General features: G+C 47.2%; 1 protein-coding gene across 3 annotated transcripts in view; it reads left to right on the top strand.

Annotated features, from left to right (window-relative positions):
• Positions 1-3,076: 3,076 nt before the first annotated feature.
• Positions 3,077-15,064, top strand: part of GRIK1 (glutamate ionotropic receptor kainate type subunit 1) — a 177,381-nt gene continuing 165,393 nt past the window's right edge. For all 3 annotated transcript variants that reach the window (XM_040582822.1, XM_040582824.1, XM_040582823.1), the window contains exon 1: positions 3,077-3,342. In XM_040582822.1, coding sequence (XP_040438756.1) covers positions 3,204-3,342 — 139 coding nt within the window. In that variant the 5' untranslated portion in view covers positions 3,077-3,203. The remainder of the gene's footprint in view (positions 3,343-15,064) is intronic.

Raw genomic sequence — 15,064 nt, forward strand, 5'->3', positions numbered from 1 at the left:
GTTCAGGTTTCAACTACTGGTAGCAAGTATCTGCAGAGCTCTGCCACCCTCTCGCAGTCATTACTGAGCTCTTATTTTCCCCATTCTGTTCAGTCCATATTCTTAAGGGCTTCAAAGAAGCAGAAAGCTAAAAGCAGTGGTATTTTCAAAAGCATATAGCTCTGGCCAACTTCTTATCTCACTGAAATGAAAGTTGAGGTGTCTTTGACTTTTGCAGGAATCCATTTAGGCTGGGGAGAAGTGGTTCTGAAAATACAGGTAGGAGTATTTTCCTGATAAAGTATTTTCCCTTTTTTTCCTTCAAAACATTACCATTTCTCAGTCAAGTGGAACTAATATGACCTCCCTTCAGTAACCGGTACTTGCTGTTGTATCCCTGTTATTTGCCATGCCAGCGTGACTGTGAAAATAAAACTTGCCAGTCCAGTCACAGCTGCTTCTCCTGCACGGGTTCGTACGGTGGTTGAACATGTACCCCAAGGGCAGCTGTTACTAGCCATTGCTCAGGGGCTGAGATTTTCCTGGGTTAGTAGGTGAACGCCTTCTCTCACCTATAGCGATTTGAAAGGCAATGACAGGTTATAAAATTATGTCAAAGTCACCACACCATTCAGTCCAGTCCAGGGTGGCCTGACAGATTCCTTCTCTGCCGCCTACACGAGAGCGTACGCTGCAGTTAATCACACAAGTGATTTAACGTAATTGTCACCTTTAGCCGGTGTTGTGACGTGTGTGAGACAGGCGCGGGCGTGGGCTGAGCCTCTCTCACCCCCTGTTCGGGAACATCCCGCAGGAGCAAGAGATGGGGGCGGCTGGAGCAGTGATGCCAACAGCTGCTGCTGGCCCACGGAGCTGCGGAGCGGCGGTGGCCCCAGAGGAGGCACAGGCCAAGCTACGTGCCAGCACTGTGGCAGGGAGCAGGAGAGCAGGCATGAACGCTAACGGGAAAGGTAGCAGCATCACCCTGGGGGGCTGGCAGGGAGCTTTGCGCCTGCTGATGGACTTAGCTCTGTTCCTAAGGAGACGACGTCTCTCAGGTAAACAAACAAGAAATAAACATCATGAGCAAAAATCCTCCGAGATGCGTGTAAAATGTGCTGTAAGAAATGCAAAGTGGGGCACTAAGCCGCGCCCTGGCTGGGAATCTCGGTAGCGGGAACTCCTGAATAGCCTAAATTGCTCTGCAAACAGTAGAGGCAGGCTTTCCAGGAAACATTGGAGCCTGACTGGGAGATAAATGTAGGTGCTTGCATTGCCATTGCACTTCAGCATGTGCTTCGACTGCTCCGAGGAGTTAATTTCTGGAACAATAGTTAGACAAGAGGGGAATACAAACCAAACAAATTTAAATTATTTCAGTTTTGGATCTCAGCTATGCAATTTTAGTTCTGTTGCTAGGTGGGAGTCATTCTCCTGTTACATTTTTTTCTTTTTTCAGATCAGCTCAGGACCCATATGTTTACATAATAGTGAAGCATTTTGAGTTTCACCGAACCTTTTGAACTGAGATTTTAAAAATAATCTGGGAACGTCCAGAAAAAAGCTATCTGCCGGCCAAGCCAAGGATGGGGAGTGTTACGGTTCCTGTGCCCAGTGGTTCAAAACTGGCAAACTGGCTTGCAGCTTTCATCACCTTGTGAAGTGCTGCTCCTCGGTGAGCAGCCCTGCAATCCCCTTCCCAAGGCTCCTGCCACACCTGGGGAGATACCCTGTGTGGACATGTCTCCTGTCCCTGGCTCTGCTGCAGAGGTCTAGGGTAGCACACGCACCTCAGAAAGTGCTGCGGTCCTGCCACCGTGTCCCCACGGGCTTCCCTCAGCCTCCTGACACCACGCATCTCCTTATCCCATGCCCGGCCCCCGAGAAGGGAGTTGCACACACATGGGGGCCTCCTGCCCCGGCTTCACCGCCTGTGTTTCCAACCCCCGTACAGCCAGGGGGTGAAAAAGCAGGAGCCGCGGGGCCGACGGGCCCGGGTGGGTGTGTGGGGGAAGCGTCCCCCGGCCAGGGAGGGGCCTCTGGCCTTGCGGGGAGAGACCCGCGGGGCCGGGGCGGCAGGCAGCGCAACGCGGGGCGAGCAGGCTGGCGGGACCGGGGGCAACTCTGCCCCTGCCGTGCCCTGCCCTGCCCCTGCGCTGCCCCTGCCCCGTCCGGGCTCCTGCCCCTGCTCCTGCCCCTGCCCCGTCCCTGCCCCTGCCCCGTCCCTGCTCCTGCCCCTGCCCCTGCTCCTGCCCCTGCCCCTGCCCCGTCCCTGCTCCTGCCCCTGCCCCTGCCCCGTCCCTGCTCCTGCCCCTGCCCCTGCCCCTGCCCCTGCCCCTGCCCCTGCCCCTGCTCCTGCCCCTGCCCCTGCCCCGTCCCTGCTCCTGCCCCTGCCCCTGCTCCTGCCCCTGCCCCTGCCCCGTCCCTGCTCCTGCCCCTGCCCCTGCTCCTGCCCCTGCCCCTGCCCCGTCCCTGCTCCTGCCCCTGCCCCTGCCCCTGCTCCTGCCCCTGCCCCTGCCCCTGCCCCGTCCCTGCCCCTGCTCCTGCCCCTGCTCCTGCCCCTGCCCCTGCTCCTGCTCCTGCCCCTGCCCCGCCCCTGCTCCTGCCCCTGCCCCTGCCCCGTCCCTGCTCCTGCCCCTGCCCCTGCCCCGTCCCTGCTCCTGCCCCTGCCGTGCCCTGCCCCTGCCCCTGCCCCTGCCGCTGCCCCTGCCCCGTCCCTGCTCCTGCCCCTGCCCCGTCCCTGCTCCTGCCCCTGCCCCGTCCCTGCTCCTGCCCCTGCCCCTGCCCCGTCCCCGCCCCATCCCCGTCCCTGCCCCCGTCCCCGCCCCTGTCCTGCCCGGCGCGGGCCCGGCCGTGTCGGGGCGAAGCGGGACGTGTTACTGTGCGCGTGTGTCGCGGTGCGCGTGTCCCCCCGCGTGCGTGGCGCCCCACCTCGCCGCCTCGCCCCGCCCGGGGCCGCCCCACCGGGAGGAGCCGTCCCCTCCCGTCCCCTCCTTCTTCCCCCCCCCGGCGGCGGCGGCGGCGGGGGGCGAGGGCAGCGGGAGCCGCGGGTGGCGGCGCAGCGCAGCGCAGAGCGGCAGCGGCGGGAGCGCGGGCGGCGGGCGCGGAGCCCCCGCGCCATGGGCGGGCGGCGCGGAGCGGCGGCGCTCAGCCGGCCCCGCCGGGGGTAGCCGCCCGCGCCCCGCACCCGCGGAGCCCGGCATGAACTGAGGCGGGCGCGGAGGATGGCGAGCGCCCTCGGCCCGCGGTGGCCCCTGCGCCCGGCCCCGGGCGGCGGCGGCGGCGGCAGCGGGGGGCTCCTCTTCGTGCTGCTGTGCGCCTCGGCCGGCCTGCCCCGGAGCGGCCAGCAAGTGCTGCGGATCGGTGAGTGCCGCCCGCGGGCCCTGCGCGCTCCGCTCCGCGGGCGCCGCCGGCTCCCGCCCCCGAGGGCTTCTCGCCCCGGGCGCTTCCCCTCCCGCTGGCCCCGGGCGCGGCGCGGGTGCCTGCTGGTGCCGGGGCAGCGGGACCCGCGCTCCTCCCGCGGGGTGCGGGGCTCGGCACAGCCCGCAGGCAGCCGCCGCGCCGGGGCCGGGGCCGGGGCTGGGGCTGCGGGCGGCGCCGGCTGGGCGGCCCCCAGCCCGTGGCTCTCCTCGGCGGGGCGTTTGCCCGCCTCGTGTGCGGCGCTGCCGCGCTCTGCGGGGCTCCGCGGGTGCCGCTTCCGAAAGTTTGTCCCGGTGCGCGGCAGCGGGACGCGGGAAGTTGGGCGCGGGGATGCCGGCGGGGGCGGAGCGGAGCGGGGCCGGGGGAGCATCCCGGGAGCCGCCGCGGGCGAGAGGGCGGCTCCGCTGAAGCGCTCCGCGGCAGCGGGTGTGGGGTGCGCCCGGAGCCGGTCGAACCCCGCTCCCCGCGCCGCGCCGGCGGGCCCGCCCGAGCGGTTCGGTGACCTTAAAATGCGGCCGAAAAGTGCGGAGGTGCGCTGGGGCGGAGCGGAGCGCGGGCAGCTGCAGCGTGCGGAGGGGTAAGCTGTTAGGGTGGGGGACGTGTTTGCCCCCGCTTCGCCCTGGGCCCCCAACCCGGGGCGGGGGGAGCTCCGCGAGTGCTGGACCTACGTGTAGCCCCAGAAAACAGGAATTTATTTTTAAGTAGAAAACTCCGCACCATGGAAACGGGGCTCGGTTCACAGGAAGCCTCTCGCCCTACAGTGGGTTTCTTGTGCCAGTCAAGTGAGACAGTGAATGCAAAGTATCACAAGAGTTAGGGGTTAGGAGAAACTGTGGAAAAGATGTAGGCAGAATCTGTCACACGTCTGTTTCTCTGCCTATCCCTCTTTTGCTTGACAAACACTGAATATGAAGCAAAATAGAAGGAGAAAAGAAGCTGTTTGTGCCACCTGGGGAGATGCATTCCGAAAGGCTGTTCCTCTTCGAAGTAAAGGATTGATGCCTTTTGGCCCGGCAAGCATTAACCCCACTCAGCTTTCCTCACATGAGTTCGTCTTTAAACATTAAGTGGAAGGCTCCTGGTATGCTTAGAGAACAAGGGACCCGATGACTGAAACATTTAAATAAATTAAGGGGCACAGTCCCTCAAAGTGCTGAGCAAAGGCAAGGGGTGGGAAGAAAAGCTGAAGGCACTCAGCACCTTGCAGCTGAAAATTTATAATTAAAGTTCATAACTGCACATATTCAGTGTGTGCTCATTTTTTTCTCACGGGATGCAGGTGAAGTTTGCTGTTTCTCAGCTCACCACTACAGTGTAACCGTGCCACATTTGGAGCCGAGGGGAATGTCGGTGCCCATGCACAGAGCACGGGAAGCACAAAGCTTTGCGCTCTCACAGATGGGTAAATTCAGGGCCAACAGAACTTGTGGAAGAAAGTAAACCATGTTCAAATAACTTAGTTACATGCTACATCAGGATGCTTTGAAAATATACAAGCATCATCACTGCTAATAGGCAGCCTTAACTTGCTTAGCTTTAATGGGAATAAGGAAAAAGGAGCATGACAGAGTTTAAAGGGAAACATACTTGCTTGAACGTAGTCTGAATGCTTAGCTCTGTGCAGGATGAAACCTTGGCTTTCACAGCTGGCATCAGCATTGCAGGGACCCAGGCAGAGATTTAGGGTGTGCACTCCTCCTCCCTCTGTCCACCTCCCCATTGCATAACTTTACTGCTTCTGTTTGGTCTAGTGAGGCTCTCAGGCAATTGCCCACGTTGCTTTTCCCTAAAATTACTCTGCGTGGTTTGTAGACTCTCTCCTGCAAGATCTGTGTGTATCTCTTGTTCGGATTCACTCTTTCAGTGCATGCAGCGACGGTACCCTAATACTGCTTTGATCCTGTTATTTCCACCCCAATATAAACAAAGATAAGTACAACAAACTGCTCAGCTTTCAATCGCAGCAGCCACATACACGTCCAAAGAGATGCTGCCAGAGAGTGAATGCTCCTTGTGTGTTATGTGGTTGTGAATGCATAAAATATTAAATGTATTCTTATTACAATAGTTATCCTGCCTATAAAGTAATGATGTTATAAAATATTAATCCTTCACATCCATTAACAGCAGCAAGTTTCTCCATGGAAGCTGTCACTTTTAGAGGTGACAAACAGAAGTAATGGCAATAACTCCTCCAACACTCTTTGTGATAACATAAAATAATCTCAAAGCATTTCCGACAGTGAAGAAAATGCTATTAAGCCATCAGATTTTCTTCTTCATGTTCTAGTTAATTAAGGAGAGGAAAGCACTGCTATAGAATGGTGCAGGAGTTTGCACCTGAATTAATACACTGGTAGTTTAATTGCATTTTCCACTGTTAGGGAGCTTTTGGATGTGTGGTTTTTTGTTGTTTTGTTGTTGTTTTTTTTCTGGCTTATAATACAAATGAATGGATTCTCTTGTTGGTATTAAATTAGTTGAGAAAGGACATGAGAGCGATAGAAATTCTGGCTATTTCTCAGCTACTTTTCTAGCCATCTAAACAAGGAAATGAGGGATGGCAATATGACCAGTAAAACTAACTCATTAGGGTAAAAATAATGGATTTTGAGATAAGATATATTTTTCAGTTTCAGGTAATACAATACTTAATTTTTAGTGTCTTACTGAGTATTTCTTTCATGTTCATGTTAAAAAGCTTTTCCCTTGTTACATGAACTAATAGAGCTGTCCAAGGAAATACCATCTTTATCTACACATAACCCACTATATTATATTATATGAAGTTATATTTAAAGTTCATTACTTTATATTTTTTATTCAATGCCAAGGAATTTCTGATTTTTACGCTGAGTCAATATAACCTTATCTGTCCTACTTGTACCGCTTATATAAAATAAATGAACTCAAATAACAAGGAAGAAAAGAAGTTAAGACAAGCAGGTGCTAAGTTGCAGAAACAGCTTCCAAAGCACTGAAGTCTCAGCAGCAACAAAATTTATTTGTTAATACTGGGCACAGAGCTTTCTCATTTCTTACTGTACATCCTTAAGGCCATTACAATTTCTGGCTAGGTTATAAGAATATACTTCAGCAATATTACATGAAAATCTATAAATGGTAGTCGTTCAAACTACGCTGAATTAGAACTAACCAATAGTTGAGAAAAAAGTTATTAACATATCACTGGAGTTAATTAAAAAGAATGTGGCAGTTTCAACAAATACCTGTAGGAAGTTATACTTGGATCAGTCTTGGAATTAATCTCTAAAATTAGCAACTCCTGAAAATAAGCCAATAAGTGATTTTTAGGTTTCATAGAAGCTGCTTTAGGTGATGAAATAGATAGCCTTCAGTTTGTACTAGAAGTAATTTTCAGTAATTTGTGTTTCTGAACTGAAATGGAATATTTAAGTGTGTGTTCATACTCTGCACTGATTTATTGCTTACTTAAGCAAAATTCCCAATGGTTTAGTGAATTGTATTTTCAAAGATGCAGGATTAGCCCCATAATATTTCTCTCCAAATATTGAGAAACATAGGTTTAAAACAGACACACATAAGTCAGCGTAACCTGAAAAATATTCTTTTCTAATGAGGTAAAATTTTCAATTTCAATTGGAATCTGTTTCAAAATATAGGTCTCTATTTCCCCAAGCAGGGCTAGAGCTGTGAGGTTTTTCCTGCATGATATTACCATTCCCACATTGTGAGAATGATAAAGACAAAAACCTAATTAATTTCACCACAAATTTGCTACTTTTTGTCAACTCTTTCTGAGATTTTGTTTGTGAAGGGAATGGTATTAATACGCATTTGTATGTATATCATATATGTGTACATATAACACATATAATCAGTGTTATGTGGCAAAGCCTGTATTTGGAAAGTCTCAATCAGATTTGAACATAACTAAAAATGTTAATTTTCAAAAATGTTTAAATGTTTCTTACTAGGTGTCTACAAGTTACCCTATTCCATAATATTATGGGAAGTAGGACTGCATTTTCTATCATTAGATGATGATGCATTAACTACATTTTGTTCACCAGCTCCTGAGTGCTCAGTTTATCATTTCACTGTAATACAATTTGCCTGAATTTCCACATTTTACACTTAACAGAAAACTAGTTTGCTACAAATATTTCTAAAGGATTGCTACTAAAACATCCAAACATTAATTTTTGTGCATCTTCCTCCTCACTGGATTTGACAGTACTGTACGAGCACCAGCCAGTGCCCTGGTTGGCTTGCATGCTTTAAATGGGTAATCAAGTTAATAATACCCTAGAAAAGGCGGATGAAAATTGTATTACCAACACCTTAGGAGGGCACTCCAGCAAGGCTACACTTGTGCAATGAAATGTCAGTGGAGCCAAGGGGCCTCAGTGCCTACAGGGAGCTCAGGGAAAACACGTTGAATCCACGATGATTTGCATGATTTCACCCTAAATTATTAAAATCAAAATCTCATTGGTGACGTCTTTGTGTTCTGCCATTTAGGCTCGATGATGCAGAGGCGCGGGGTACTTCGGGTTCCATACAGTTGTATTTCCAGGCTTTTATACCATGGAAGGCATTTGTCGTACTTGCTTGCTTTGTTGGAGAGTATTAAAAAGTTGTGAAGCCAGTGCTCAGCTGATGAAATGGGCATCCTTTCAGTGAAGTCAAGGGAGCTCTGCCAGTTTGAATTGCCTGAAGAGCTGCCTGGACATACTTAATGTATGGAGAATGAGGAAACTTTTGTAATTCCCTCAACTGACATACCTACTTATCACCCTTCTAATGGTGGGTAGGATCCGACAATGTCAGGTCCCATCCGTCTTTAGCTCATCTTATGCAGGTGTACCTACAGAGCGTTTCTGAAGCTTGCCTCTGAGGCCGAGCAATGGTGGGCATGGGGTGCATGAAGCTTGCCAGCCTTGTGGTGACCCACTACTCCGTCAGCTTGTGGTGCCTCAGTAAGGGTGTTTGCTGAGCGGCTGTGCCATGGCCAAAACATCCTTATTGCTGGGGCTGTGGAAAGTGCTGCTCGGGATTTGAAGAAATCATGGAGGAGACCTTTACTTTCCAGAAAATCAGCGGTTTGTGTCTCTGTTGTCAGCATATACCTACATCCTAAATATCTGCTTTAGTATGAAATAGATGAGTTGTAAAAGTGCATGATAGACTTCAAATAGTCTATAATAGTGTGGTTGATGATTATGCAGCAGGCAGCCAGCCACCCAGGGCTGTATTAACAAAAACATCGAGCTTGAGTTGCTTCTGTCCTGGACCACTGGTCAGTAAAGGCTGATGGAAAGTAACAAAGGTCCTGAGACCAGACAATGAAAACTAAGGAAGCAAGGCTGGATTTGCCTAGATTGGATCAGAGCTAGGATGGTTTAGACAGTGCTGAGGGAGATAGAAACATTTAAAAAACACATCATGAAGATATGTTAGTCCTGCCTTTCGTGTCTTGGGAGATTTGTGGTTAACTATGGGAAATTTAACATAGCTATCTTGGTGAAAAGTCAGGCGGGTTGTAGGAAAATGAAATGGAAGGCAAGTCAAGGCATTGATATCTGTGCTGTCGTATTTTAATAGTTTCTCTTATACAAGGCACATCCTAATGTGTCTCTGTGCAAAATAGGTCCATAGTGCTGCAGTGAGCTCCAGGTAGGCAGATAAATAGGACATCCTGCTGTGGTTCACCAAGGCTTCAAATGCATTTATGTAACACGTGTGCATCAGTTCAGACAGTTAAGATTTTGGTAAAATACAGAATGAAATCTTCAAAACAATGAAATCAATGAAATTTTGCCAAATTATAAGAAATTTTTATCAAGTATTTTGTTTATGCAAAATGTTTGATGCTTAACCTAGTACTTTTTCAATTAACAATTCGTGCACAGTACAGTGATCATTGCAGGGTGAACAATCCTTATAAACAGAATTTATATTAATAATATAAATTTCTCTGAATTTCATTTTTTCCTTAATGGTCTGTTTGTAGTGTTCAGGTATAATAATTTTTCTTAAATTCCTGAGACTTTCCTATAAATCCTAATTTCACTTATTCAGAGGGCATTTGCCTCAGCATCAGTTCTTGCTGTAACTATAAGCTCCTCCATATGGCCCTGTCTTTGCTTAATATTTTCCATTCAGACTACAAGTACAATCTCAATGCTGTTTTTTCATTACAGTCTGTTTTGTAGATCCTGGTCAGTAATAAAGCTTAAATCCTGCTTCTCCCCCAAATATTTTAAACAACGGCCTCTAATCTTCTTTTCTCAGAAAGGCTTGATTTGACCCACTAGACTATAGATTGTACTGCAGTAAAAAAAAAAAAAAAAAATCCTATCCAAGAACTGATTAGTTTTACTCCACAGCTTTGGATCTGTAACCTGCAAGCCCAGTATGTCCTAGTTTTAGGTTGACTTTAGATTTTAGTTTACAGTAATGAGTTTATGATTTTGGGAAAGCTTTGCAGTAGGAATGTTATTAACCTTCTCTCTCTCTTTTCTCTTTCTGCTGAAGGTGATACAGTATTATCTAGAACATGATTAGCTTTCAAATGGTGAATTTGCTTTCACTGAGCAAAATCAAAATTCAAAACTAAATTCATTATTCCAAATAGGCATCTTTTTTACTTCAGCTAAAGGAGTGAGTATCTGATAGGGCTGCTAAAATATATTTCCTTGTTTTCTTTTTTTTTTGTTTGTTTTTTTTTGTTATTCCTCTGACAGTGCAGAAGGTTCCTTATATTATCTTTACAGCTTCACCCATACCAAGACACTAAATTAGGGTGGCACAAACATGGGGAAATGTGAATCAGTTATATGGCCTGGCAGTATGGACAAAGAGAAGTGGTCTCAAAGACTCAGTTTTGACCTTTTTTTCCTTGGGTTCATCAGGCTCTTTACAATTACATCTTCTAGTTGTTTTTTCCTTTGGGCTTGCAGACTGCACCACCACAAGTTTAAAAAAGGACCACTATGAATTCGGTTAGCGTTGAAATTGTTCCCACATTCTGCCATCAGATCTGCACATGCAAACTTCGTCTATTTAAAGGAAAATTATGTTACAGCACGTTGATTCTGGCTGGGGTTCAGGACCAGCCATCCTTCCATATTACTAAATGGCACAGAGATCCTGGTGCAATGCTGAATAGGTGGAAGTGACAGTCGGCATCCAGAATTACCTCTAGAAACGTGGAGCAGGACTTGTTTTGAGTGAGCAGGTATGTGAAGTTCATTGTTCTACCTACAAATGAAGGAGCAGTGAAACTTAACAACAGCTGTTATGTCCAAGCGACACTTCTAGAAGCATTGTCACAGATGCTGAGGCTTTGCTTTGGCTCTCAGGTGGAGAAGTAACAGAGCCCTGCCTGAATTCAGTGGTATAGCGCTGAGGCCTTAAAGTCACTGTGATTTTTGCATGCTGTCCTACAGAGGAAAAAAATCCCCAACAAACCTAAACCAACACAAACCCAACGCTCTTAAAAGATCAAGCATGCTAAAACACAGTAAGAGCCATTCACTAGGTTAACCAATACAGGCTTTTCATCTGTAAAAGTTTTGGACAGAATAAGCAGGAAAAGACACGTAGTGTGTGCTGTGGATCAAAGGGTTTGGAAAAAAAATTGCTATTTTAGAAGAGCATTATTAGGTAGCTGTAAGAAAACAAGAAAAAATGTTTGAAGATATGAGTTTATTTTCCCCTTCCCCTGGGATGAGTGATGGAGCACAGCGCTGCCAGGATGTTTGTATGGCGCTTGCTGCCACTCACTTCTACTAAAGATCACCTCCCCATCCCCTCCCAGGGAGAGATGTGTCATTAATGTCCACAGCATGCAAGCCAGATCCCCAGGTGAGTAATTAGGCTTGCCTAATCTGCCACCGCTGTTTCTGCAGTTAATGGCAGCCTGTAAGTCAGCCCAAAGTATCCTAAGTATTACTTTAGTTGCTTACTTCTTTAGTGCTGTCTTCTGCTACCTGAGAGCTTTGGCTTTCATGGTCCGTGAGACACATGGCACACAGAAGCCAGTAGGTTTCTAACTCTGCTTTCCTGCAGTGAATGAATAGCAAGAGCAGCCCATGCATCCTGGCTTGCAGCTATGACTCTAAGCAGGTAAATCAAAGGATGCTACTTCTTTTTACAAGTCTTGCCTTGCTATAGCTTTGCCTAGCTATAGTAACACTATTACTGTGTATTGTAATTCAGTAGAACAATTAAAACAATGAACAACTACTATGAATTGTGCTATCTTTAGGTGAATCTGTATTATATAAATTGAGTTTAGCGTGATTTGGCAAGACAGTACTGAGAAGAAAATCTGTATGTACCTTATATTCTTGTATCATATAATTGGAAGGCAAGTCCGTGGATACTGGTGCTTTTGGAGTCTACCATGTGGTGAAGGGTTGTATTGAACTAGTTTTCTTACTGCTTTGTCTCATGTACTATAAACTGTGTTATACTTCAGTAAGAATTGTAATGAAAAATAACAACACAGATCTTCTGAAGCAGTAGAGCTCAGAGTACTTCACAAAGCACATACAATTAATTTTATTTTATGATTGAGGAAGCCAATGCCAGATAGCTAAAGTGTTTTGCTGGCAGACTTGCGGCAAAGCTGGGAGCGACTCCAGGTCTCTGGAGTGCTGTCACCCCAGACCTCTGCTCACTGCATCACAACTTTGACATTTCCTTATAGTTTGTGTATTAGCTGAAGATTTGCATAGATACTTTGGAAATTAGTAGTATGAAATGCTAAGTGTTGCCGCTACACAGGCCCAAGTGTATTTAACTAAATTTATAAGTAGGTGTTTTATGGACTGAATGGTTTGCACATGCTTGGAGCTCAGCCTTGGATGTGCAGGGCAGAGCGGACAATGCTGAAGGTTTTCCCTGACACTGGACAGTTCTCTGAAGAAGCAAAGCACGTGCCTTCCTCTCCCGATCTGGGTAGTTGCCAAATAGTAGGTGCTCTGTCTGACCTTAGCAGAAACTCCCAACATCCATGATCCTTGGAAGTGTCTGCTCAGATTTCTGCTGAGCATCTTTTCAGCATGGTTTGCCGTGTCTTCTCCAGCCTTCGGCTTCGCATCTGCCGAGCAGGGTAGTGTTCTGCTGAAGATAAGGTGTGGTGAGTCTTAGCAAGGATGGACACCTTTAGGGTGCAGATTAATTTCATTTTTTTCCCCCCGTTTTGGCACTTCCATGGCACACTATGGCACACAAGCCCTCTGTGATTATGTACATTTTGAATACAGAAACATTTTGCTGTTTATGCCCTTTCTAGAAGGAACTTATGTACATTGGCAAGGTGGCTAAATGTTTTACTAGGCTGCAATTCCCAGGCAAGTACAGCAACCAGTGTGAATCGGCCTGACTCATTCTCTTGCATTGTGTTTGTTCCAGCACATTGTATCCCTTTTCTCCCTGAAGAAAGGGTCTAAGCAGTCCGAAAGAGGCTTTCAGAGCATTTGAGCCATGTGCAGTGATGTAGACTGTACCATCAAAATTGCTGAAGTCTTTATCAAATATTCAGTTATCCTTATAAAATTCTACAGCCCTTAGCTAGGAATTAACTCTGGCTTCAGGAATTACACATCTCAGTGCTTACAGCCCTTTGCTTTCACTGTCTTGGTCTCATCACTGATGAAGATAGGGAGAACTGAAAATTAGATGCACTGAGATGTAGATATCCAGAGGAAAAAAAAAACCCCAAACAAAATAACTTTTGCTTTCACAAAAAGAACCTTTTCTCTGCTTACATTAAAGTAAAAAAATACCAGAGAAGCAAAAGCTTAGGACTGGTGGAATGTGAAAAGTAGTTTACATGTAATAGTTCATTTTTGAGCAACTGCAGATTAATCCTGATTTCTTTGGAATGGTCCCAACAGATTAATCTCAAGACATCTGAGTCCATGTCAGGCTTAGAGGCTCCCTATCAGTAGTCAGAGAAGAGGAGGCCAGGTTGCTGCAGCAACAGTGTGACACATGTAAAACTCGGTTTGATTATGTCAGTATCACAGAGGAAGCTGTTTAAAAGTTAGGTCAGGTTTTTTAGCTGTACTATACTTTTCCAGAGACTGTCAGTCACTGTCAGATTGGCCAATGAGTCGAAATGCATGATGAATAACTTCAGCAATCTCATGTGGATAAAAAGTTAGCTGTCCACATAAAATAATATAGTAATAAGCTATTGAGAACTATGAAAGAAACTAGTAGTAAGCCACTTAAGAATTCTTCCCTGCAATTTGGAGACAAATAAAATTATTGGTTCCATTTCTGATTAAAATATTTTCATGTTTTTCTTTTGAATGCTTTTATTCATCTTAGGATTCAGAAGGAACATATGAAATTACTTAAATATCAAACAGATGATCTCTGATAGTCTTTTGGAATGGGAGATAAATGAGTAAAAAACTTGTACAGGGCACAAGAGGGACATGGAGTCACTGCTGTACTATTTTGCCTTATGATTCTGCAAATGGATTTTGCATGATAAGCGATGCTCATGCTAAGAAAAATGGCTTGCTTAAAAGAATACATTATCCCCAATTTATTCGTCCATACTTAAAAATATTAAATGCAAAAGGCTTCAGTAAAGGAGCACAGTAAATGAGGCAGAAATCCTGAAGAATGATATATATAGTTAGGTGATAAAAGATGGGATTTTGAAGTTGCTCAGTCAACATTAGTTTGATATTTCCCATCTTCTGGGGTTTCACTTTTTAATCTTACACGTTTGTATAAAAAAGCTTGTGGTGTCATTCTCTATTGCTGTGTAAAAAAATCAATCAGAAACACCAGGAACATTTCCCACTTGCCTTGCGGGCACAGCAAGGATCGCTAGTGCAGTGCAGGATGGAGACCCATGCCACCCATCACCAGTCAGTCTGGCTGTTCTCCCTATGTACCTGGCCCTAGAGAAGGACAAGACAGTTCTGCTGGTGTTTTTCCAAAAGGTATTTGGCTGGGTGGCAGTACAGCAAAGGGGCAGCGCAGGCTCCTGGCTCCAACGGCTTCAGGAACCAAACCAGGCAAGGAACATGCTTGTCTCTGCAGCTCTGGGCAACGCGCGTTGTGCAGATGGGGTACGGTAGGTGCCTCCCTGGGCACTGGTAAAAAGCTCACCCTGACTGCCGTTGGGTTTTAAGTCCCTGCATGAAGATATTTTTGATGAAAACATTCTTGCTGAAAAGATTATCAGGATGTTTGTAGTTTGGGCAAAAGACCTGTTATTCTCGGGAACAATTAAAACCCCCTGTATTGAGTCAGAGACATCTGCAGGACAGGGGAAATGTCACTGTAGATGGCTAACATTTGACAGAGTTATAAGCAGCTAAAGACAAGGTTGGATAGTGGGCAGTGTCTGGAGTCCTTTCTTACTGACAGCTTCTGCAAGGTCTTACTGACAACACTTACAAAAGACGAGGTAGAGCTCCCACTGGGAAAGCTCTTTTGCCTTGGCTGGGGTGAAGCACTCCCAGCGGCTGAGTGGTCACCAGCAGGAGCCGTGCCAGCACTGCAGGTCCGATCTGGATGGTCTGAGTGTCAAGTCTGCTGTCTGGTGAAGGGCCGTGGCAGCTCGAGGTGCAGTGAGGGGATGGTGTCCTGCGGCAGTGCTGGCAGCTGTGGCAGGGCAGTCTGGCTTGGCTGGGACAGGCCC

Source organism: Falco naumanni, chromosome 2 (genome assembly GCF_017639655.2).
Source record: "Falco naumanni isolate bFalNau1 chromosome 2, bFalNau1.pat, whole genome shotgun sequence".
Classification (NCBI taxonomy): domain Eukaryota; kingdom Metazoa; phylum Chordata; class Aves; order Falconiformes; family Falconidae; genus Falco; species Falco naumanni.